The sequence below is a fragment of the Pelophylax lessonae genome, assembly GCF_965119305.1.
Source record: "Pelophylax lessonae genome assembly, chromosome: 8".
Taxonomy (NCBI): domain Eukaryota; kingdom Metazoa; phylum Chordata; class Amphibia; order Anura; family Ranidae; genus Pelophylax; species Pelophylax lessonae.
The window spans coordinates 257,388,678-257,413,170 of NC_138775.1; the positions used below are offsets into that span (position 1 = coordinate 257,388,678).

The 24,493-nt window shown below is 41.2% G+C and overlaps 1 protein-coding gene across 19 annotated transcripts in view; it reads right to left on the reverse strand.

The window, feature by feature from the left end:
• Window positions 1-24,493, reverse strand: part of ADGRL2 (adhesion G protein-coupled receptor L2) — a 191,478-nt gene that overhangs the window by 113,462 nt on the left and 53,523 nt on the right. For all 19 annotated transcript variants that reach the window (XM_082265130.1, XM_082265140.1, XM_082265143.1 and 16 more), the window contains exons 2-3: window positions 23,407-23,516; window positions 1,021-1,821 (exon numbers count right to left, since the gene is read on the reverse strand). In XM_082265130.1, coding sequence (XP_082121256.1) covers window positions 1,021-1,821; window positions 23,407-23,516 — 911 coding nt within the window. The remainder of the gene's footprint in view (window positions 1-1,020; window positions 1,822-23,406; window positions 23,517-24,493) is intronic.

Sequence of the window (24,493 nt, forward strand, 5' to 3'; positions counted from 1 at the left end):
AACTCACATGGTTGATGATTGTAACAGGCACATCTAAGTATGCAGGCATCAGGGGTAAAGCTGTCCACATAGGACCATCCTCCGCACCGACATCTACGTCATCCCTTCCATGCTGCCCCTAGCTTTCAGATCGCTTTACTGCAGGGTGGTCTTCCCGGTCAGGATTACAGACTGGCAGCCAGCGGTGCAGAAGATAGTCTATGCGCAAAGCTTTACCCCGGATGCCTGCATACTTAGATGTGCCTGTTTTATTCATAAACCATGTGAGTTGCTAAATGTTGTACCTTCATTAAATGGAACCATATTGCTACACTTCGAGGCGCCTCTCTTCTCTTTTATACTCTGTAGCCCTTGCTGGATTTTGCTTCTAATCCCCTTGTGGAAGCGGCTATTTGTAGATGGACAATTTATGGTTATATAACCTATCGCAATGCTATAATCTTTTTATATGGACTATAAATTGAAGGATTTATGAATAAATGGTTGTGGAACGAATCATCCGAGTTTCCATTATTTCTTATGGGGAAATTCGCTTTGATATAAGAGTGCTTTGGATTACAAGCATGTTTCTGGAACGAATTATGCTCGCAATCCAAGGTTTTACAATATATATATATATATATATATATATATATATATATATATATATATATATATATATATATATATATATATATATATATATATATATATATTTATTTTCCATGCTTTTTACACCATCTATTAAAATAATTACCCTTGGTACCGATGCATTTTCTGATCTGCCATCTTGTTAGCAATGTAACCTAATGCCAGTCTTAGCCTGTTTTTAAACCTGGGATCTGTTTTCAGGAAAGTTTCCTTAAGCTTTTAGAATAACTGTATTCATTAGTGAAACTGCAAATTGCACTTATGTAGTGGGAAGAAAAAAATTCAAAAGAAAAAAAAATATAGATCAAATAAAAATTATAAACAGTACATGGTTACTTGTTATTGACATTATGGGGATAGAAGCAGAAGGAAAAGACATCAAGTTCTTACCTTGGGCTAGGTCCTGAAGGGTGAACTCTAGAGAGTATCGTAGAATGAAGTTGTTATTCCACACGTACAGCTGGTTATCCCTAGGGTTGTAATCCACTGCGGTGATATACTGATACTGATTGGGGAAAGGAATATCAACAGATTCTCCTCGGTTCAGCTTGGTGTTGAAGATGTAGTCGATTGCATTCTTTCCTGTTTCACTTTCATTGTCTTGGTAGACAGACCGCACCACATAGAGGACACCACAAATCATAAATGCGTTTGAGGCTGCCCGCTTGTCATAGGAGGTTTCGAAGGTGGCCTCAAATCGGAGAGTGTAAGGATTTAATTGGCTGATAACAATCATTCCATTGTTTTGTTCGGTCGCATAGATCACCCATAACCCGTTTTCATCAACGGCCAAGTCGATATCGGTTTTTCCACCCCATCGATAAGGGGATGTGTCGTGGTAATTGGCATAATTAATAATGGCCTCCCCACTTTTAATTCTAGTCCTCAAGTCAAACTTAACAATGTTTCTTGTCCTCTCCTTATTAAAAAACACGGCCCCATCGTAAACCACAAATCCCGTGCCATCCACTCGGTTGGGAAGTTTATAGGTTGTAGTCTGTCGAAAATTCTGAAAATCTTGCAAAGAGGCGAATTCCATTAACGTATCCGTACGGTACGGAGTCCAGGGCATAAAATAAATTTTATCTGCGGCTTGGAGGGGGTCTTTGCACCATGCACCCGCCTTCTGCTCTGCTTCATAAATATATGGAGAGTCCACCACTGTTTTCAACACCCCAGGGCAAACAAAAACTAGTAGAAAGTAGAAAGAGGATTATTTTACAAAAGACATACTAAACGTTTAGTTTCCCCCTCTTAACCACAGCAGCTACAATGTAAATTAAAAAAAATAAATAAAAAATTGATTCTTAAAATGGAGAGTGTGTACATTGACAGTGCCAAACTAAATATCTACTTGACTTACAACACAGTAAATTTTAGACATTAATTTTCTGGACATTAAAATTATAAAAGTTGTCTAAGCCGAAAACCTGTTGGGCAATGAAAAACCACACACAGTTCTTGTGAAGTTAAGATGTTTAGATGTTAGAAAAATGTGAATGGTTTTCCATTTGTACGTTTACAAATGAACATAGGCATTAAATAAAACTTGGAAAAGGAAACATAAAGCTGGAACATCTCTGAGAAAAACACAACATTTTTACGGCAATTGGGAACTGGAAGAACCAAAAAACCAAGAGAAGGAAAATAAAATAAATAACAAAATAACACAACTGGAGCGATGGATGAAACAAAGCAGGGAGGCCAGAATATATGTGGCATGCTAAGGGAACAGGAGTTAGGAAGCCAAGCAAAGTAATAAAAAAAATGAAAATTGAAACAAAAAAATGTTTGGTAAAAAAAGTAAAACAATTAGGGGTAAAGGAAGAGAGCAAGAAAACATTTCCCACAATAAATGCATATACTGTGTCCCACCTATGTGACATATATATCACAACACTTTTTTTTTTTTTTTTTACTTTTTTTTTTTTTAATTAGCAGTCAACTTGTGTATGGGGTGTAGAAATGCAATCCTGCTGAATATAGAACTTCAGTGTTTAGGGATAAGGGGGGATCGAGAAGGTTAACATCCATATGGCACATAACAAGGAGCTGAGGGGGGTGGAATCGGGCTGTGTTATTTATTTACCTTTTTGCTCCACTTCTATTTTAAGCATTGGAAGAGAAAGTGAAAAAGGGGTGCAAGGAGAAAAAAGAGAGATTAACATGAATGGACCATTTACTCGGTAGTGCAATCAGTACACACACTAAAGAAGGGAACACAGCAAGAAATCCGCCATATTGGATAAAATGACGAGACTGGAACACCTAGTGAAAAAAAAGCGGTTATACAATCAACGATGAATCATGTGAGTGGATACCTGATGATCTTTCAATATGAAAGGGTAGGTGGTAGCGACCATGCATAAAAACCAGGTAATTAAACCGGTTTGTGAACAAAATTAGTTTAGTTTAATGCTGGGATCTGCTAATTGTGGAACCTTTAATTTCCCTGAGGCACATATGGCTACCACAGAAAGAGCCTAGGCCATCTCAAAAATCCAAGTTGGGCTGACTATTGGTTTATTAGGTTCCCAGAGGCACAAAAAGTTGCTCAATAAGGTCACACTATCTAAGAGGACTAACTGGCTAATTCTTCTATATGATGAAGTCTTCAATTGTATATTGGGAAAAACATACGAAACACCAAGTACAGGTTTGCTTTTATACAAATAGAATACTGTAAAAAAAAAAAAAAAAAAAAGTTTTAAAAATGAATTGGTTCCATGGTAGCCAGCCATATTTGTTTCAATCATAAATCCTGCACTGGGGAAACTGTAAAATATGGTTGGTTGCCAAGGAGGGCCATCCTACTCTGTGGTTCCTTCGTTTTCTTAAACGCCTGCTTTTGTACGGGTCTTCAAAAGTCCCAGAAAGTGAGGCAAAGGGCACCAGGCCTTGGGATGATGTACTCAATTAGAACCTATCTAAAAAAAAAAAAAAAACACCTTTCTAGGGAAACCCAAAAGACATAGAAGAGCAGCGGTCATTCTAAGATGTCTCACTTGTAGCATTGGGATTTGTGGGGTTAGTCCTAAAAGCAATTTGGCAAGGAAGGCCGCACAGATCTTTTCCAACCTTGAAAGCAATCGCTATCCCCTCCTAAAGTGATACACTTCCCTAGTATTTGGGTTTATGGTCAGATAAAAAGTGCAAAATTAGAGCTCAAATATGGTTTAATGCCCAAATAAAACCTCTTCACTGTAAATTGAAGCTCTATCTTTGTACGGTATTACAATATGGAAAATTATACTTTGCTTTCAATTTTGTATATTGAGGTCATGGACATAAGCTCATATGTATCTATCGATAGTTAAAATTTCAGACAACTGAAATTCACAATTTTGATTTATCAGAGCAACCAGGTTTTGAGTAATCCACAGAGGTCGCAGCACACACAGACCACCTCACAGAGTCATTGGTGTGTACCTCCTGAAACCCAAACTCTGTAATTGCTTTACCAATTGGATTCAAACTTCTACAGCAGGTCTGACTTGATGGGTGCCTATGAGAAACAACTAGTACTGATCATTTTTATCAATCTATGTGAGAAGCAGCAAGGATGGTGTTCAAGCATCACCAGTAGTGTTAGGCGAATGGTACGGGCTGAGCAAAAGTTCGGCCTGAACACCCAAATTTTCTGTGCGTTTGACGAGTTGTTCGCCCGCCGAACGCACAAGTCAATATGCTATGAAGGAGGGGGCCCGGGAAGCTGGCCGCCGCATCCTTAACAACGGACTTCTCCGCTGATGGATGAAAGAAAAAGAAAAAATGATGGCAATTGCAACAGCGAGTCAATTTAAATGTGATTTGACTTTTTTTTTTTCTTTAGAAATTTCATTTTTGCTGCAGAAGGTTTTATACATGCTACAGATGTGCCAGTTCACAGGCAGACTAAGGCGACCCCCCCCCCCCCCCATGCACTATATATAAGGATTTCTCATTTTTATTGTTTAAGGATTGTTTTAAAAGAATAAAATAATGTTTTCATTGGTAGATGTCCCCCAGGGCAGTACCCGGACCCCCATACCCTTTTTGTGGCCAATTACTTGCATATAAGCCTTCACAATGGGGATTTTTTATTTCTCATGTTCGGCTCCTATAGACTTCAATGGAGTTAGCGGTTTGGGGCCGAACTTTTTCCCTGTTCAGGAGTTCTGCTACGAATGGAACAGGGGGGTGTTCGGCCCATCTCTAATCACCAACAACTTACAGATTACAGGAAAATAGGAAGAAGGTGCACTACAGTTATACTTCAATGAACAACTTAAAGACTCCTCCCCATTATGGTATCCTGAACTACAGAATGTTCCCGTAGATGCAGCACTATAGAATTTTTTACAATTACAAACTGGAAAAAAAATTAAGCAAAGTACCTTCATAGTGGTTATAATGATAGAAAATTTATAAAGAGAAAGGGCCCCTAAACAGTATTTTTTTTTTAAAGTTTTATTCATTGTATTGCTTTTTTATAGTTCTATGCAAACTTATTGCTGTCTAAGAAACTTGTATTTGGTTACCAATCTCCAGAACATGATCAATTTGTTTAAACAAGAAGCCTGATTGAACTTCTTTTGTGGAAAAAAAAAAAAAAAAAAAAGTTGTTAAGAAAATGCGTTGAGTAAATGCAAGTTATAGTTTGCGAGGAATGTGCCATGAGCATCAAATGAGCATACTGCGTCACGAACAAAAATAAACTAGGCACCTAATTAGCAAGTTGAGTATTATACATTCAAAGAAAGCAGGAAGCATACCAACTACTTGCTTTTGCATACTCTTCCTAAAATGCCTACTCACACGCAGTGCTGAGAACTGGTCTGATAACCTTAAAATTGACGATGGCCCTCATTACATCACTGGCTGGGAACTGACTGCTCAAAGTGGATCAGTCATGGCTGAGCTTAGTCAATAACCTGAATATTTACAACAAAATTATTATAGCAGACTTACAAAAGATTTATATTTGTTCGTTTTAATTATTTTATTTCTATAGCAAAACGCATGAAGAAGATACCTGCTGACTTTTTGCTTCTGAGTGTGCATAGCATTAAAAAGAGCTCAAGGTTACCTGAAATCTTGTTAACTATTCTTGGACAAGAGCTCCAAGGAGGACTCCGTTTTACAAAAAACTTTATAACAGCAAAAAACAGTTCATCTTTCCTCACCCCAACTAATTAGCTTCAATATTACCAAAGTCTGAGTTGAAAATGAAACAAGGATTAAGATTGGCGGCTACAAACAAGAAACCCCCAAGGGAACAGAGAACAGCCGATAGGCATGCCTTGCCTCCTTGGTATTCCTCACTTTCATAAGAACAATTTACATTATCCCAAGTAGGAAGAGTAAAATACTATTTTAACCCTATTTTTTTTTAAAAAAATTGAAATTTGGGAGCCAAATGGGGAAGGCTTAGAACTTCTACTAGGATGTTACTGCCAAGACTCCCTGGGAGAAATTTAATGAAATCCATCAGCTATTTTGAATGTCCTGGCTATGAAACCACACTGCAAGATGGCTTCTGTTGCCTTCCATTGCCAGAAAGCCCCCCCCCCCCGTTCTGAAATTAGTTTTACTTTGTTACTACTCTGGGACTTCTGTATTTAGCCCCGTCATTGCTGATGCCCTTAATGGAAACTGGGGCGCTTCCATTGGCCAGAGAATGACAGCTGGTGAAGTTATGTAATGAAGTTAGGCTCCTAATGCAGTGACATTAGTAGCACACTGGCTTGGTGGCATGGATTTTGCATATTCTCCCTGTGTGTGTGGGGGCTCCTTTTGGGTACTTTAGTTTCCTACCACACTCCAAAACCATGCTGGTAGGTTAACTGGACTGATGGGAATGCACAGCAAGCTCCTTGGGGACAGGGACTGAGATGAGTGCACAATAAGCTCCTTAAAGGCAGGGACTGATGTGAATACACCATGAACTCCTTAAGGGTAGGAACTGATGTGAATGTACACTAAACTTATTGGGGGCGGGAATGAATGTGAATGTACAGTAAGCTGCTAGGGGACAGGGAATGTGAATGTACAGTAAACTCCTTGGGGGTTGGGAATGTGAATGTACAGTACACTCCTTGGGGGCAGGGAATAATGTGAATGTACAGTAAACTCCTTGGGGCAGGGAATAACATGAATGTACAGTAAACTCCTTGGGGGGCAGGGAATAATGTGAATGTACAGTAAACTAAACTCATTGGGGCAGAGAATAACGTGAATGTACAGTAAACTCCTTGGGGGCCGGGAATACTGTGAATGTAAAGCAAACTCCTTGGGGGTGGAAACCAATGTGAATGTATATTAGGCTCTTTGAGGGTGGGGACTGTGAATGTACAGAAAGCTCTTTGGAAGCAGGGACTAATGTAAGTGCACAACATGCTCCTTGGAGGCAGAACCCGATTGTTTGCACAGTAAGCTCCTTGGGGGGGGGGGGCACTGTAAATGTACAGTATGTAAAGCACAGTGTAAATGGCCAGCTTGGAATAAATACTACTAAAAGGTAATCAGAGGCAAATAAGTATATTAACGTTAATATCAGGCATCTTTTTATATCTTCTTAGTCAGGAGTGGATCTTGGAAGAGAGATTCACTCTGAACTCCATCAGACAAAAAAGCAGTTACCTTGTCCTTGGCTGAGATTTTGCTGAATGCAACCAGAATTGAGGCTGATGTTGAAGTATGAAAAAAAATGTTAACTGATCAAATTTAATAAGAAAATGCATTGTATTCCAAACTAACTCCCACTGGCAGCGGAGTTTTGACTTTAAAAAAATGTAAATGCATATTCCCTGTCACAATATTACTTGTATGAAACGAACGCCAGTGTTAACGCGTTCAAAATATTATGATAAGGGTTGTGTGCGGGTGAGATTGATTGAAAGGCTTGCAGCCTTGCCCCTTGCAAGATTCTCAGTTAAGGATTTTGAGATAAAAATGGCTGTTCAGGCTTCTTCTAAAGAGACGGGGGAAGCAGCTTTTGGCTGACAGCAGTAAGAATGAGAATTTGGAGGAGAGACAGAAGCACCCGGCAGAAATGGCCTACATTGTGTGTGCCGACAAGGGGGACACTACTTGTTCTCATTATCCTGACATTGGATGCGTGGCCTGCAAAAGGCTTACTCGGCACAATCCAAAGACAGACACATTTGTTTTTCAAAGCTTAAAGTGAAGCTGTGGTTTGCTTATGCAGGATGAGCAACAAGTTTAGTTAAAGATGATCTGAACAGAGAACAAAAATTTCATATACTGCAGCCTACAAGACCTTGGAAGTGGTGGCTGCATTCATTTTCTTTTAAGGTATTTTTTTCCTCTCGTTAACTTTCATCTGATGATCCTACCAGTAACGTATGTCCTGTCCTAGGGTGAAAAGGCTTACTCGCAGCACTACATCTATGAAGGAGCAGCGTTTTTACCTTAGACTGCTCTCTTGATTTGGACTCCAAACATCTCCACTACATGGTGAAACGGAAACACGAGCGAAAATACTGTGTTACTGCACTTTTTCATTCATTGTTGCATCCCAGTGCTGCTAATCTCCTACAGCCTCTTTTTGCCACTACCTGTCTTCATGCACTATGTCCAGAGTCTGCGCCACGTCATAGTTCTGGATCGGCTTCCCCATAGTGACAACATTGGACTATGCTTGCGCAGTATGCGTCAGCATGGCTGCTTGTAGTGTCCATCAGGGACTTAAGTGACAAGGCGACAATGCAAGAGAGACCGCGGTCATCCAACAACAGGAAGTGCCTGAACAAGAACCTCGGTGGCAGATCAGCAAGCATTAGTTTAATGAAAGCTGCAAATTTAAATATGATCTGAAATGTCACACTGGCACGTTCACCTGCTCAAAAACATGGCTACGGAAAAAATGCAGATTGTTCTTGATTCAGAGAGGCAGGAATGTGAGATGCCCTGACTTGCGCCATTGCATGCAATGACAATCTTCCTGCCCTGTGAGGACTTTCGGTCGAGGGAGGGGAAATACTGGGCTTTAGCAGATAAAGATCTGCGGTTTAATTAAAATATGTGGCTTCTGTTAATCAGCAGAGAAGTGTTTGTTTCGCTGGGGATTTCCAGAAGGACAGCTGGACCGTCAGGCTAAGGGGATCTCCAGCACAGCTCACATTATAAATACAGCAAGGACATTTTATTCCCAGTGATAAGCAAGTGGCAACAACTCATAAAGGCTTATTTGATAAAGCTGTACAAAGTGCAATAGTTCTCTACAAAGTGCAGTAGCCCATAGCAACCAACGTGAGTGATATGAGGAAAGTGGGGGGTGGAAATAAATATATATATTTTTTTATTATATATTATTTCTAAATACAATTAAATGTAACCAAAAAAAACAGCCTGACATCAGTAATTGGGTAGACTGTCAATCAGTGAATAGGATCAATAGCTTAGAGCACCCTTTCTTAAGCCTATTACCCCAGGTGAACTCTTTAAAATAGTTTGGGTCTCATGGTGCCCATTCTAAAATCAGTTCTTTAGGGGTCAATGGGGAAATGCCCCGTGATGGTTAGTGGGAAGAATACCTCCCTTTACAGTGGTGGTCAGAATGCCAACCATTACAGACAGCTAAATAGATCATTAATGTCATGCTAATGGGTCTGTGGAATGGCAATATATATATATATATATATATATATATATATATATATATATATATATATATATATATATATATATATATATATATATATATATATAATTAACCATCAGATGGGAGATCAATCAGCCAGAGCTCAAGGAACCCCTAGGATTCTATGCAACCCTAGTTGAGAAAGGCTAGTTTAGAGAATACTGCCAGTCAATTTATTTGGTTGAACTCGTAGGCAAAATATGAGGTCACCTCTTTAAATATCTACAACGGAAATTCGAGGCCTTGTTTTTAGAAAGTTAAATCTGCCTCTGTTTAAGACCTCATTTACGTGGCCAAATTGGCCATGGTGCACCAAGTATATTACAAATACCTCCAGTTGGGAGCCCAGGTGTGTGCAGACAGCAACCATCGGGAAGTCTGTACAAATGGATGACTGGCTGAAAGGAGCAGAAGCTGTTTGCCGCTTTAGGAATGTACTATATCTGTACATCAAGTTGTTATATGCGGTTAGGGAAAGGTGAAAGTCCCCGGATGCAGAATGTGTCCAGGGCCAATCATCTATCTCTGACTGCTTAATGTGCAGATACATGCTTTCAGTGACGCACAGCCATAGCTCTATTCACCTTGTCATTGGCTTGTACAGGCGTCCCGATTGCGGTTGTCCACATGCACCTGAGCACCAAGCAGCAAATATCTGCAGTATACTTTTCGCACCATGGTTGATTTGACCATGGGAACGAGGCCTTGCTGTTTTTAAAGCCAATGTAATTTTTTTGTGTGAAGTGTAAAAGGGTTTTAACAATTGTACGTTTGTTTATTTTTTACTGTGTGTCCTATAGAAGGGAGATCTCCTACCACTTCATGTTCTGGAGATGAAACCTGTAAAAAGTTAAAATAAAGGTCTTTTTCAAAGAAAGGGAAATGCTCTCTTACTTATCACTAGAACAAGTGTTCCCATTGGGAGATATCCTAGTGGGCTTATATCAACTCTCAACCGAATGGTCAAGTTGGCTAATGGCAACTGCAGATCAGACAGACTAAGATGGCAGGTTCCTTGGCTGTAAAGGATAAAAGCACCAATACCTTCCTAAACTAGTTTTGCTTCAGCCATACCTTAAAAGCCAATACAGAAAGAAGTGTGTATAGTCTCTTTAAATAACCTCCGTGCACACAAAGTAAAGCACATACTTTGCTCATCGCCACTTGAGAGAAACGTGGACAACTAGAATGCCACAACGCAGTGGTAGAGGTGTACTGGAAAGGGATTTTCACATGTTATCAAAATGAGGAAAACCTCATTACTTGGCCTGTATTTGGCAGCCTTCCACAAAGATGGGATCTCCCCGGAGAATGCATTTATGTAAGTAAAAGAAATCCAAGTGTAATAGGCCATAGATAGGGCCAAATGAAAATCCTTAGGAGCCCAAAGTCCTAATTGTTCAGCTAGTTACAACAAGCAGGGCAAAGGAGAGTCATTGCATCTTGGAGGCCACACAATCCCCTTTCAAACCTGATTTTTTTATTTGATGTTCTCTTTGACCGGTTATCCCTAGAATGCCACAGCAGTATTAACATTCCGTAGATAAATGTGGTGCCTGTTGCTCACTGGACACAAGAGATGCTTTAAGAACCAAGCAGCAAATTAATCAGAAAGATGTTGCAATTTGGGTGGAAACATGCACCTGATGATAGCAAGAAATATGACCAAGATCGCTCCTGATAAAAAGATTACTCATGGGTTAACATAACAATGCCTTCTCACGCTAACCTCCAGAAAGCTCATTCGTGATTGGTTGTAATGGATAAATACACATCATTGCACTTTGCGCTACCTAATAAAGATCTAAAAAAATAAAATAAAACTGCTAATGTGTTAAAAAGTAGAACTGCAAAGTATGCCATATTTTATTATTTTGCACAAACCCATTTCAAACCTATGGGACAATGAATCTTTTGTTCATTAAGCCGGTCGCTCCTGCCTTCCCAGTCAGGAATAAAACCTGCTCCAGTGATTATTGTAAGGAGCCCAATTCATGACAGCTTGATGAATGCTCTACGATATTAACAAACCCTTGTATTCAATAGTTATTAACGTATGGAAGGTAGATGTTCGCATCCATAATAATGCACGTGGAAAAAATCCTGTGCTAGATCCATAAAAATGCAATAAAACAATTAAGGTTTGTCTACTTAGAGAAGCATTTATTTTAGCACTTTGACTGGAATATTAGGGTAAACAAACAGTATGAATGGTTAATCGATGCAAGAATTTACAGAACGGTGTAACCTAGGGACCTTTCAGTTGGAACAAGGCTTGCAAACGGTTTGAACAAGTGAAATGTATAAAGTGCACCTGTCGCAAAGGCAGCCATTTTGTGAGGTATGCCAAAATCCTGGTGGTAAAAAGAAAAGGTCACCCAACTAAAAAGTGAAAGCAGCCATTTTGAGGGTGACATCAATGTTCAATAGTTTATCTAAAGCTAAACCTTTTTTGCTTTTCACTTTTCATAAGAGTAGAGAATCCTAAAACCCCTGTTTGTTTTTTTTTGTTCCCAAACTGGGTGAAAATGTCCTTTTCATACACACCACGGGAAGTGGAAGGAAATCTCCTTCTGGACAGTTATCACCATACTACACAAAACATTTTCTCTTATTTCTGTCCAAGTAACAATGGCCATCAAGAGAGTAAAGCCCCGTACACACGCACAGATGGTTGGCCGACCGATCGGCCGTCTTTTGTCCAGTGTTGTTTGTTGGTTGAAATGTGCTCTAGACTTGCACTGGACTTTTGTTGGCCAACAAAAACCAACTTCAGAAGTGATGTCATGTGATGGTTGACTTTGTGTGTTTTTTCTTTTCTGAGCATGCCCAGTCTTGCTCATCTGATTTTTGTCTGCCGAAATCTGTACTGACTGAGGAAAAATTGGCCATTCTGTTGTTGGCCAACAAAAATTTTATAGCATGCACACCAGATTTTTTTCGGCCGAAAAGTCGCAGTTGGTTGTCGGAAGCATCATACTAACAAGCCTGCAATCGGCCGATCGGATGTTGGCTGACAATTTACGGCCAACAATCTGTGCGTGTGTACAGTGCTTTACTGAGGGAGAATCTCCCCTGCAAGGGACACAAAGCAGTAAAAGCCTGGCAGAGGTTTCAACCATTACCTGCTCTATTCAAATCCTAAAACAAAGGTTTGACAATTTATGCACTTTAATAAGCTTCATTTTTTTAGAACACAATGGTCCCCATTTAACCCTTAGCGATTAATCAGATCCAAGCTGCCATGTCTCTAGTGCAGGTTAGAAAATGAAAGAAAGAATCTGACTTATGGCTTTAGAAAAAAACTTTTCCATATAGGAGGATCACTGACATCCTTGAGGCACATCATGGAGGCAGCCATTTTGAACAAGGAAGCATTACAGTTGGGAGTACCTTGTAAATTGATGGCATCCTCGCAAAGATTTCTCTCCCATCAAAATGGCTACCTACACAGTTTGTAGGGAAGAGCAAGTCTTAAAGGAGATGTCCACTTTCTGAATTGCATCACCAGATCTATAGAAACCATTCTATAGAAATATTTTACGACAAATTATTATTTTTTTTTAAACCAAGCTACAAAATGTTTTAAACATCTAACATGATACAACTTAGAAGTTCATGTTATAACAAGAGCGGGCTATGCCCTTTTGTGGGTCCTTTAATATTACAGGAAGGTCAAAGGAAGAAGATGACAATGTCAAGTGCTCCAAGGCATTCCCAACAAAGTAATTACTGTTACAGCTGGATTAGCTGCTGCCTTCTATAGTTATAAGACACAAATAGATAGCACGTAGGTGGTAGGTGGACATCCCTTTCAAGAGGTGACTAAAGACTCACATCTACACCACGTTATTGCACATACATACGTCATATAATTAAATTAACACAAGGATAAACTCAGTGCATAAGGAATCCTGTGTACAGCCACTAGGAAAAAAAAAAGAACATCCTGCTTACTAAAAAAAAAAAAAAAAATTAGATGTGAATGTTAATAGGTAATTGACAATTTTCAAGGAAGCATACAAACCTTCTCAATTGTTTGGAAAAATAAAATTTACAGCCAAGTTGATATATCAAAGCAAACTCAAGTCTCTGCACAACTGCACTGAAGGTCAACTAAACCCATACTAGTGCACAAGGTCACCCATTAGCTTCTTATATCACTCACAGACTCCAATGTTCAATTCTTCTTGCAGAAAGTGGTCTCTGTCCTGCAACAAGGTCACTGAAACTTCCCTGCAAGTGTAAACCCCAAATATATGATTACTCTATATCAGTGGTCCTCAACCCTGGCCTACAGGGCCCACTAACAGGCCAGGTTTGCAAGATAACTGAAATACATCCCAGGTGATATAATTTGCTGCTCAGTGATTGCAGTACTCTAGTCTGCATCTCCCCAAGGTAATATCTAAAATCTGGCCTGTTAGTGGGCCCTGTAGGCCAGAGTTGAGGACCACTGCTGTATATTATGGAAAGTCTATTAGGGGTCTGCATAAGGTACAGCAATTGCATAGAACAGGGGATTCTGGTGGTAATATCTCTGGAGTCCATGAGTGCTGTAACAAGCCAAATATGGGACTAAACCTACTAGCAGCCATGTCAATTTTGAGTGCAGTTAGCGTACAGTATATGAAAAGCACAAACTTTTTTTTTCGAGTTTTAGATACAGTAGAGAAGTGATAAAATCCCCTCAGGTTATTTTATTTGTTTTTTTGCTACCTCCGTCCTGCTAGAGAGAATTCCCTTTTCTTTCTGTCCCGGAGACACAATAGGAAATTAGAGGAATCTTCCCAAAAACTGAATGAAACACCCATCTCTTTGAGAGTTGTCACAGGAATATGTGTTCCCTTTTGGAGAATTGTCCTCCGTCTCTTGATGACAGTTCAAATTTGTGGATTTTCTCTCACGTTCTCTCTCATCAGCAATAGTCACCAGGACTTTGACCCAAGGGTCCAACTATTCTCTACTTTCCAAAACTGAAAAACATGCACTTTAATATATTTTTAAGGATGCCGTCTCACATAAACAGCTGCTTGGCTGCCTATAGCTTCAATATGTAAACCTGAACTTGTAATTATGCAGCAAGTTAAGTAAAAAATGTTAAGCTACACACTCTTGCTTGGCTAGTGACGACAATGACTGAAGTCACAAGATCAGACGGACAGCCAAGCAACTAGCATTTTAATTAGGTCAGCCTTGGAAGCCTGCGTTTCTCTAAGCCAGTGGCCTCCAAAGTGTGGCCGCTGCTTGCATTTATCCAGCTCTTGGGGCATTATTCCTTCCACCGACACAAACAATGGGACACTATTTCTCCAATTGCCCAACTATGGGGCACTATTCTTCCCACTGACACCAACAATGGGACACTATTTCTCCAACTGCCCAACTATGGGGCACTATTCTTTCCACTGACACCAACAATGGGGCACTATTCCTCCAACTGCCCAACTATGGGGCACTATTCTTCCCACTGACACCAACAATGGGGCACTATTCTTCCCACTGACACCAACAATGTGGCACTATTCTTCCCACTGACACCAACAATGTGGCACTATTCTTCCCACTGACACCAACAATGGGACGCTATTTCTCCAACTGCCCAACTATGGGGCACTATTCTTCCCAGTGACACCAACAATGGGGCACTATTCTTCCCACTGACACCAACAATGGGGCACTATTCTTCCCACTGACACCAACAATGGGGCACTATTTCTCCAACTGCCCAACTATGGGGCACTATTCTTCCCACTGACACCAACAATGGGGCACTATTCTTCCCACTGACACCAACAATGGGACACTATTTCTCCAACTGCCCAACTATGGGGCACTATTCTTCCCACTGACACCAACAATGGGGCACTATTCTTCCCACTGAAACCAACAATGGGGCACTATTCTTCCCACTGACGCCAACAATGGGGCACTATTCTTCCCACTGACGCCAACAATGGGGCACTATTCTTCCCACTGACGCCAACAATGGGGCACTATTCTTCCCACTGACACCAACAATGGGGCACTATTCTTCCCACTGACACTAACAATGGGGCACTATTCTTCCCACTGACACCAACAATGGGGCACTATTCTTCCCACCGACACCAACAATGGGGCACTATTCCTCCCACTGACATCAATGATGGGACACTACTCCCTGTCACTGACAGCAATGATGGGACACTACTCCCTGTCACTGACAGCAATGATGGACCATGGTTACCAACCTCAGGCCATTTTCTACTCTTACTAGCCATAGTCTGGCCCCTCCAAAGTCTGAAGGATAATAAGCTGGCACTTTGTTTAGAATGTTGGGAGACCCCCTTGTTGTTAGGCAATAGACATTACCCAAGGTCATACACTCCAATGTAATACTGCCCCTGGTTCTAAGAATGTTCGCCTATACCAACCTATACCTAAGTCACCTTGAAACTCATCACTAATAGAATCAAGAGGTTCCCCAAAAATAAAAAATAAATCACAATTGAGGAATCAATGGGGCACTATTCTTCCCACTGACACCAACAATGTGGCACTATTCTTCCCACTGACACCAACACTGTGGCACTATTCTTCCCACTGACACCAACAATGGGACGCTATTTCTCCAACTGCCCAACTATGGGGCACTATTCTTCCCAGTGACACCAACAATGGGGCACTATTCTTCCCACTGACACCAACAATGGGGCACTATTCTTCCCACTGACACCAACAATGGGGCACTATTTCTCCAACTGCCCAACTATGGGGCACTATTCTTCCCAGTGACACCAACAATGGGGCACTATTCTTCCCACTGACACCAACAATGGGGCACTATTCTTCCCACTGACACCAACAATGGGGCACTATTTCTCCAACTGCCCAACTATGGGGCACTATTCTTCCCACTGACACCAACAATGGGGCACTATTCTTCCCACTGACACCAACAATGGGACACTATTTCTCCAACTGCCCAACTATGGGGCACTATTCTTCCCACTGACACCAACAATGGGGCACTATTCTTCCCACTGAAACCAACAATGGGGCACTATTCTTCCCACTGACGCCAACAATGGGGCACTATTCTTCCCACTGACGCCAACAATGGGGCACTATTCTTCCCACTGACGCCAACAATGGGGCACTATTCTTCCCACTGACACCAACAATGGGGCACTATTCTTCCCACTGACGCCAACAATGGGGCACTATTTCTCCAACTGCCCAACTATGGGGCACTATTCTTCCCACTGACACCAACAATGGGGCACTATTCTTCCCACTGACACCAACAATGGGGCACTATTCTTCCCACTGACACCAACAATGGGACACTATTTCTCCAACTGCCCAACTATGGGGCACTATTCTTCCCACTGACACCAACAATGGGGCACTATTCTTCCCACTGACGCCAACAATGGGGCACTATTCTTCCCACTGACGCCAACAATGGGGCACTATTCTTCCCACTGACGCCAACAATGGGGCACTATTCTTCCCACTGACACCAACAATGGGGCACTATTCTTCCCACTGACACTAACAATGGGGCACTATTCTTCCCACTGACACCAACAATGGGACACTATTTCTCCAACTGCCCAACTATGGGGCACTATTCTTCCCACTGACACCAACAATGGGGCACTATTCTTCCCACTGAAACCAACAATGGGGCACTATTCTTCCCACTGACGCCAACAATGGGGCACTATTCTTCCCACTGACGCCAACAATGGGGCACTATTCTTCCCACTGACGCCAACAATGGGGCACTATTCTTCCCACTGACACCAACAATGGGGCACTATTCTTCCCACTGACACCAACAATGGGGCACTATTTCTCCAACTGCCCAACTATGGGGCACTATTCTTCCCACTGACACCAACAATGGGGCACTATTCTTCCCACTGACACCAACAATGGGACACTATTTCTCCAACTGCCCAACTATGGGGCACTATTCTTCCCACTGACACCAACAATGGGGCACTATTCTTCCCACTGAAACCAACAATGGGGCACTATTCTTCCCACTGACGCCAACAATGGGGCACTATTCTTCCCACTGACGCCAACAATGGGGCACTATTCTTCCCACTGACGCCAACAATGGGGCACTATTCTTCCCACTGACACCAACAATGGGGCACTATTCTTCCCACTGACACTAACAATGGGGCACTATTCTTCCCACTGACACCAACAATGGGGCACTATTCTTCCCACTGACACCAACAATGGGGCACTATTCCTCCCACTGACATCAATGATGGGACACTACTCCCTGTCACTGACAGCAATGATGGGACACTACTCCCTGTCACTGACAGCAATGATGGACCATGGTTACCAACCTCAGGCCATTTTCTACTCTTACTAGCCATAGTCTGGCCCCTCCAAAGTCTGAAGGATAATAAGCTGGCACTTTGTTTAGAATGTTGGGAGACCCCCTTGTTGTTAGGCAATAGACATTACCCAAGGTCATACACTCCAATGTAATACTGCCCCTGGTTCTAAGAATGTTCGCCTATACCAACCTATACCTAAGTCACCTTGAAACTCATCACTAATAGAATCAAGAGGTTCCCCAAAAATAAAAAATAAATCACAATTGAGGAATCAATGGGGCACTATTCTTCCCACTGACACCAACAATGTGGCACTATTCTTCCCACTGACACCAACAATGTGGCACTATTCTTCCCACTGACACCAACAATGGGACGCTATTTCTCCAACTGCCCAACTATGGGGCACTATTCTTCCCAGTGACACCAACAATGGGGCACTATTCTTCCCACTGACACCAACAATGGGGCACTATTCTTCCCACTGACACCAACAATGGGGCACTATTTCTCCAACTGCCCAACTATGGGGCACTATTCTTCCCAGTGACACCAACAATGGGGCACTATTCTTCCCACTGACACCAACAATGGGGCACTATTCTTCCCACTGACACCAACAATGGGGCACTATTTCTCCAACTGCCCAACTATGGGGCACTATTCTTCCCACTGACACCAACAATGGGGCACTATTCTTCCCACTGACACCAACAATGGGACACTATTTCTCCAACTGCCCAACTATGGGGCACTATTCTTCCCACTGACACCAACAATGGGGCACTATTCTTCCCACTGAAACCAACAATGGGGCACTATTCTTCCCACTGACGCCAACAATGGGGCACTATTCTTCCCACTGACGCCAACAATGGGGCACTATTCTTCCCACTGACGCCAACAATGGGGCACTATTCTTCCCACTGACACCAACAATGGGGCACTATTCTTCCCACTGACGCCAACAATGGGGCACTATTTCTCCAACTGCCCAACTATGGGGCACTATTCTTCCCACTGACACCAACAATGGGGCACTATTCTTCCCACTGACACCAACAATGGGACACTATTTCTCCAACTGCCCAACTATGGGGCACTATTCTTCCCACTGACACCAACAATGGGGCACTATTCTTCCCACTGAAACCAACAATGGGGCACTATTCTTCCCACTGACGCCAACAATGGGGCACTATTCTTCCCACTGACGCCAACAATGGGGCACTATTCTTCCCACTGACGCCAACAATGGGGCACTATTCTTCCCACTGACACCAACAATGGGGCACTATTCTTCCCACTGACACTAACAATGGGGCACTATTCTTCCCACTGACACCAACAATGGGACACTATTTCTCCAACTGCCCAACTATGGGGCACTATTCTTCCCACTGACACCAACAATGGGGCACTATTCTTCCCACTGAAACCAACAATGGGGCACTATTCTTCCCACTGACGCCAACAATGGGGCACTATTCTTCCCACTGACGCCAACAATGGGGCACTATTCTTCCCACTGACGCCAACAATGGGGCACTATTCTTCCCACTGACACCAACAATGGGGCACTATTCTTCCCACTGACACCAACAATGGGGCACTATTTCTCCAACTGCCCAACTATGGGGCACTATTCTTCCCACTGACACCAACAATGGGGCACTATTCTTCCCACTGACACCAACAATGGGACACTATTTCTCCAACTGCCCAACTATGGGGCACTATTCTTCCCACTGACACCAACAATGGGGCACTATTCTTCCCACTGAAACCAACAATGGGGCACTATTCTTCCCACTGACGCCAACAATGGGGCACTATTCTTCCCACTGACGCCAACAATGGGGCACTATTCTTCCCACTGACGCCAACAATGGGGCACTATTCTTCCCACTGACACCAACAATGGGGCACTATTCTTCCCACTGACACTAACAATGGGGCACTATTCTTCCCACTGACACCAACAATGGGGCACTATTCTTCCCACTGACACCAACAATGGGGCACTATTCCTCCCACTGACATCAATGATGGGACACTACTCCCTGTCACTGACAGCAATGATGGGACACTACTCCCTGTCACTGACAGCAATGATGGACCATGGTTACCAACCTCAGGCCATTTTCTACTCTTACTAGCCATAGTCTGGCCCCTCCAAAGTCTGAAGGATAATAAGCTGGCACTTTGTTTAGAATGTTGGGAGACCCCCTTGTTGTTAGGCAATAGACATTACCCAAGGTCATACACTCCAATGTAATACTGCCCCTGGTTCTAAGAATGTTCGCCTATACCAACCTATACCTAAGTCACCTTGAAACTCATCACTAATAGAATCAAGAGGTTCCCCAAAAATAAAAAATAAATCACAATTGAGGAATCCTATACTGTTACCATGGTTAAGCAAACAAAAGCAAGATAGAAGTGCTTGCCAAGACCAGCAAAGCTTTGTATTTTTTTTTTTTTTTTTTTTTTAAAGCTGGCCATACATTATACAATTGTCTTGTTAAATTTCCTTTAGATTTACCTTCAAGTTTGTAGTACAGGGGCCTGCCTGGTTGCATACCTATTAAAAATGTTTTGGATTTGACCCCATATTATATGGTTTTGGTAAATCGAAAGGAAACTTTTACAAGAAAAATTGTAAAATAGAGTGACCATCCTAACACGTTATTTTATGTCAGCTGTGTTGGGGCATGCGGAGGGGGAAAAAAATGGGCAGGCGTGTTTTTGGGTGAGCAGCCACTTGCTGAAGACCCAATGGAAATGAAAAAGAGCAAAGGTACTACAACATGCATGAAACACATTCCAATTGGAGTAAAATGGTCCCTTTTGCTATGGACACACATTACCACTTTTCCCATATATCCAAACAGATCCTTTAAAATAACAGGAACACTTAGGAAACCAATAGGCTCCCCTCCACAAATATGAGCCTTTGTTGTCTTTGTACTTTCAGCTGACATGCAAGAAAGCTTGGCTGGTCATTTTTATTTTTAGCAGAACATTTACTTATAGTAACTGAAATATTGTACATTTCCTGTGATGAAAAACATCGTATCACGCAATCATTTTCTACTCAATGTGCAGGACGAAAGTCTGTTTTCTTCAAACATATTCCCAAATATTGGCTAAAAGGAAATAATGTTACGGCTCCAATTAAGCATAGAAAAACAAGGTCTGGAGTCTGATGGTAATACAAAACAAATGATGGAATGAAACAATGTGGGGCTATGGACTAACTCATAACTGACTCATAGAAGATGGGTCTTTTATACTTTGATCAATAAAATAAAAGTGGATATCAGACTCCAAATTAATAAAGTGTGGCAAGGACAAGATTTACTATAGTGCAAAGGGAGGGAAAGCGAACCTGTTCAAACATCCAATCATAAATTTCTCCAGGAATGATTTAATGTTTGAAGCAGGAGTACTTTACCTTACATTAAACTCAAGTTAATCAGGTCCAGGATCAGTTCACTTTACATCCTGTTATATAATTAGACCTTCAGACTTCAATACTGGGAGCTATATCTAACATGGGAAGCAGGAAGTAGTATTATGGCTCCAGCTAAGTGGACAATAAATAAATTACGTAATTAAACGCATATTTGAAAATGGACATCTGTTGAGAACTCGGACTATAAAAAAAATATTCTGGTCAAAACTGGAACAAAGTTTTCCTAAATAATTCAGAAGAAAATCTGAAAGATTTTGATTGTATAAATATTCACCCTTTTGCTCAGAAACCCCTAAACAGATTTTTTTTTTATTTGCCCTCATAAGTCACATTAGCTAAATGGAGTCCATCTGTATGCAATTAAAGTGTCACATGACCTCAAAATAATTATGCATCTTTCTAGAAGGCTTTAGAGCATGTACTAAACAGATCTAAACAAACAGCATCATGATTGACCAAGGAGCTATCAAAGCAAATTGGGGATAACATTTTTAAATAGCATTAAGGGTAGAGTTATGAAAAAAGCCCAAAGATTAAATATACAGAACCATGAAATTCAATATTCCAAATAGAATGAATAAAGCACAGTCAAAGCCATCCACCAAAACTCAAAGACTAATGGGCCATACACACTAAGATTTTCTGAAGACTTTTTCCTTTAGACTTACCAAAACCATATAATATGAGGTCAAACCTAAACACTTTCAATTTGTATGCAATCTAGCAGGCCCTTGCACTACATAGAAAAGGTAAATCTGAAGGAAATCTAACCACAAAAGTTGGATAGCGTGTATCCAGCTTTAGTTGGGAGTGCATTCGAAAAAGAAGCAACCAAGAGGCCAATGGCAATTCTAAAGGAGCTGCAAAGATGCATGGTTGAGATAGGAGAAACCAATTACTTGGATGCTGCACAAAGCTATTCTTTATAGTTTACTAATCAGAAAAAAAGCCATTACTAGAAGAAAAAAAAATAAAAATACAACCCCTTTTTAAAGTTTGCCAAAAGTCACCAGAAACATGCAAAGGGTGATGAGAACAGACCTAAACTTTCTGCCTTTAATAGAGAACCCCAACAATGGTTGCTACCCTTAAAAAACCTTCCTACAGCAAAGCATGGTGGTGGCAGAATCATTGATTTGTGAATACTCTATTTTTCACCGGCAGGGACTGAGAAGCTAGTCAGGACTGGGGGCAAGTTGGATGGAGCCAAATACTAAAGGAAAAACTATTTTGTGGAAAAGATACAAGATTAGGGTGTACAACAGTACAATGGCTTTAAAAACACAGCAAGTGCTACATCACACTAGCGTAAAATAGGAAGCTAAATATCACAGAAGTGTAGACCTCAATCCTGTTGAGAATCTGTAGCCTTCATTCAATCTGACAGAACTAGAGGATATTTACAAAGAGAAGTCAGGAAAAAAAATGCAGATGTGGGACAAACCTAAAAAGATTCAAAATGTTAAGTACAGTCAAAGGTGGTTTTACCAATAATTGACTTGAGGGTAAATATTTAGGCAATGTATGCATTTTTATTCAATTTTAGCATCACAATAAAACTATACTGTACCTTTAATGTGGAGTAAAGTAGGATGTTCAAATATATTTTATTTAAAAGATCTTACTACATCACTATCATCAAGGGATACACTAAAATACTATACCTGTAAGTTTAATGTTAGGCAGGGTATTATAAATAATTTTTAAAAGGAATAACTTTTTTTTTTTTCTTTTGCAAAAAATAAAAGCAGTGACATGGTGAAATGCCTCCATCTACCATCACCATTGTTGCTCACCTTCAATTTACAGTTTACGGACAAAGATTGTGCTCAGAACTCTAATGCAGTTCCTCAATAATAGAGGGATTTGTCTCGGCCGAACTTAATAAAATGCACAAAGGGATCTGCAGCAGCAGGTAGCTGCTCAAGGAAACTCAAGATTGAAGTCCGAGTCAATACCTTCTTTAGGAAAGTGTGAGCCAAATCAATTTGTTCGGGCCCAGCATCAGGCATATGTAGACATTTCTGTCTGGCACCCAGAATGGATAAATCTGGTTTGTTTTCTTGAAAAACACAAGTTCCTGAAAGCAAACACATTAAGGCTGCAGGAAGACTCTTGGCTATCGCCGCAGTGTGGCTCTCTCCCACAATTTTGTGGGTGGGGGTGAGTAGGATCTTGCCTATCCTTCATGCAGAATGGTTCTGAATGTCTGAAAGCGTATGTGTTGTGAACATTTGGCATTGGGAAATCAATTTTTTTGTGTTTGTTTTTTACTCAAAGGGACAATAAGGTTTACTTACTGTATGGGACACATTCATATTGGACTTCCAAGTACTTGTACGTCCCCGGACATGGGTCAGGGAACACTTCCGAACCTGTGATCACCACACACTGTGTCCTATTGTTACACCTGGAACAAGAAAACAAAGAAGTCCATTAATCAGGTATAAAGCAATGTATCGGGCAACATCAGGTGGAAAATAAACATTGTTTATAGTAATACCTGGTTAAAAACAAGAGAAGAATTAGGTTCATGTCAGATGGGGGATTTTGCCACTAGAGACAGATAACCAATGGCTGAATTGCTAAAGAGGCTGCTTGTCTGTTCTTACTGAATGGCTCCTTCTATAGACAGATACAGCAGTATGTTGCTCGGTTGCTGGCTCTAAGGCTGCCTAATCTTGATCACTAGTGGTGGGAGGTACAAACAGGCAGCCTTTTTTGCAATCCTGCCGCTGGCTGTTTGACATTGCCAGCAGCAGAATTGCTAGCTGGAGAATTTGACATTAGCCTTAGAGTAGGAATATGCAAAGTAGAGTGTGATCTCCATAACAAAAGGATCATCACAATGACCCCGTACAAGATAAATGGTCAAAAAGCCAAATAGATATATAAAGCTTCCTCCTACCACAAAGAAATGCTGGAACATCTGGCTTTTATAAGCAACAACAGTTTGTCCATCATGTGTTAAGTGCCTTAGTGCGACATCCTAAATGCAGAGGTGTGTGAAAAGTAACATTCATCCTTTCTACTTCAAAATGTGAACAGATACCCCAGCAGACTCATTTAGGGGACTATAAAGAACACCAACAGTTTACTAAAGGTTCCCCCACGACAGAAGATACTACTGCTCTAGGCACTTGTTGGATGATCAGATCCACTGGAGATTTAGCTATACAAACATGAGTAGCGCCGTATATCTAATGCCAGACACAAAATACCCCATCACGGGGATAAAAGCAATGGTTGTCCAATGATTTGCTACATTCAGTTGCAAAACCACATCTATCAACTTATCTTAACATATATTCTATTCCCCTGAAGACGTTCCTACAATAATGAAATGCGTAGGGGAGGAGTTTTGACTCTGATGTCATTACATATGCA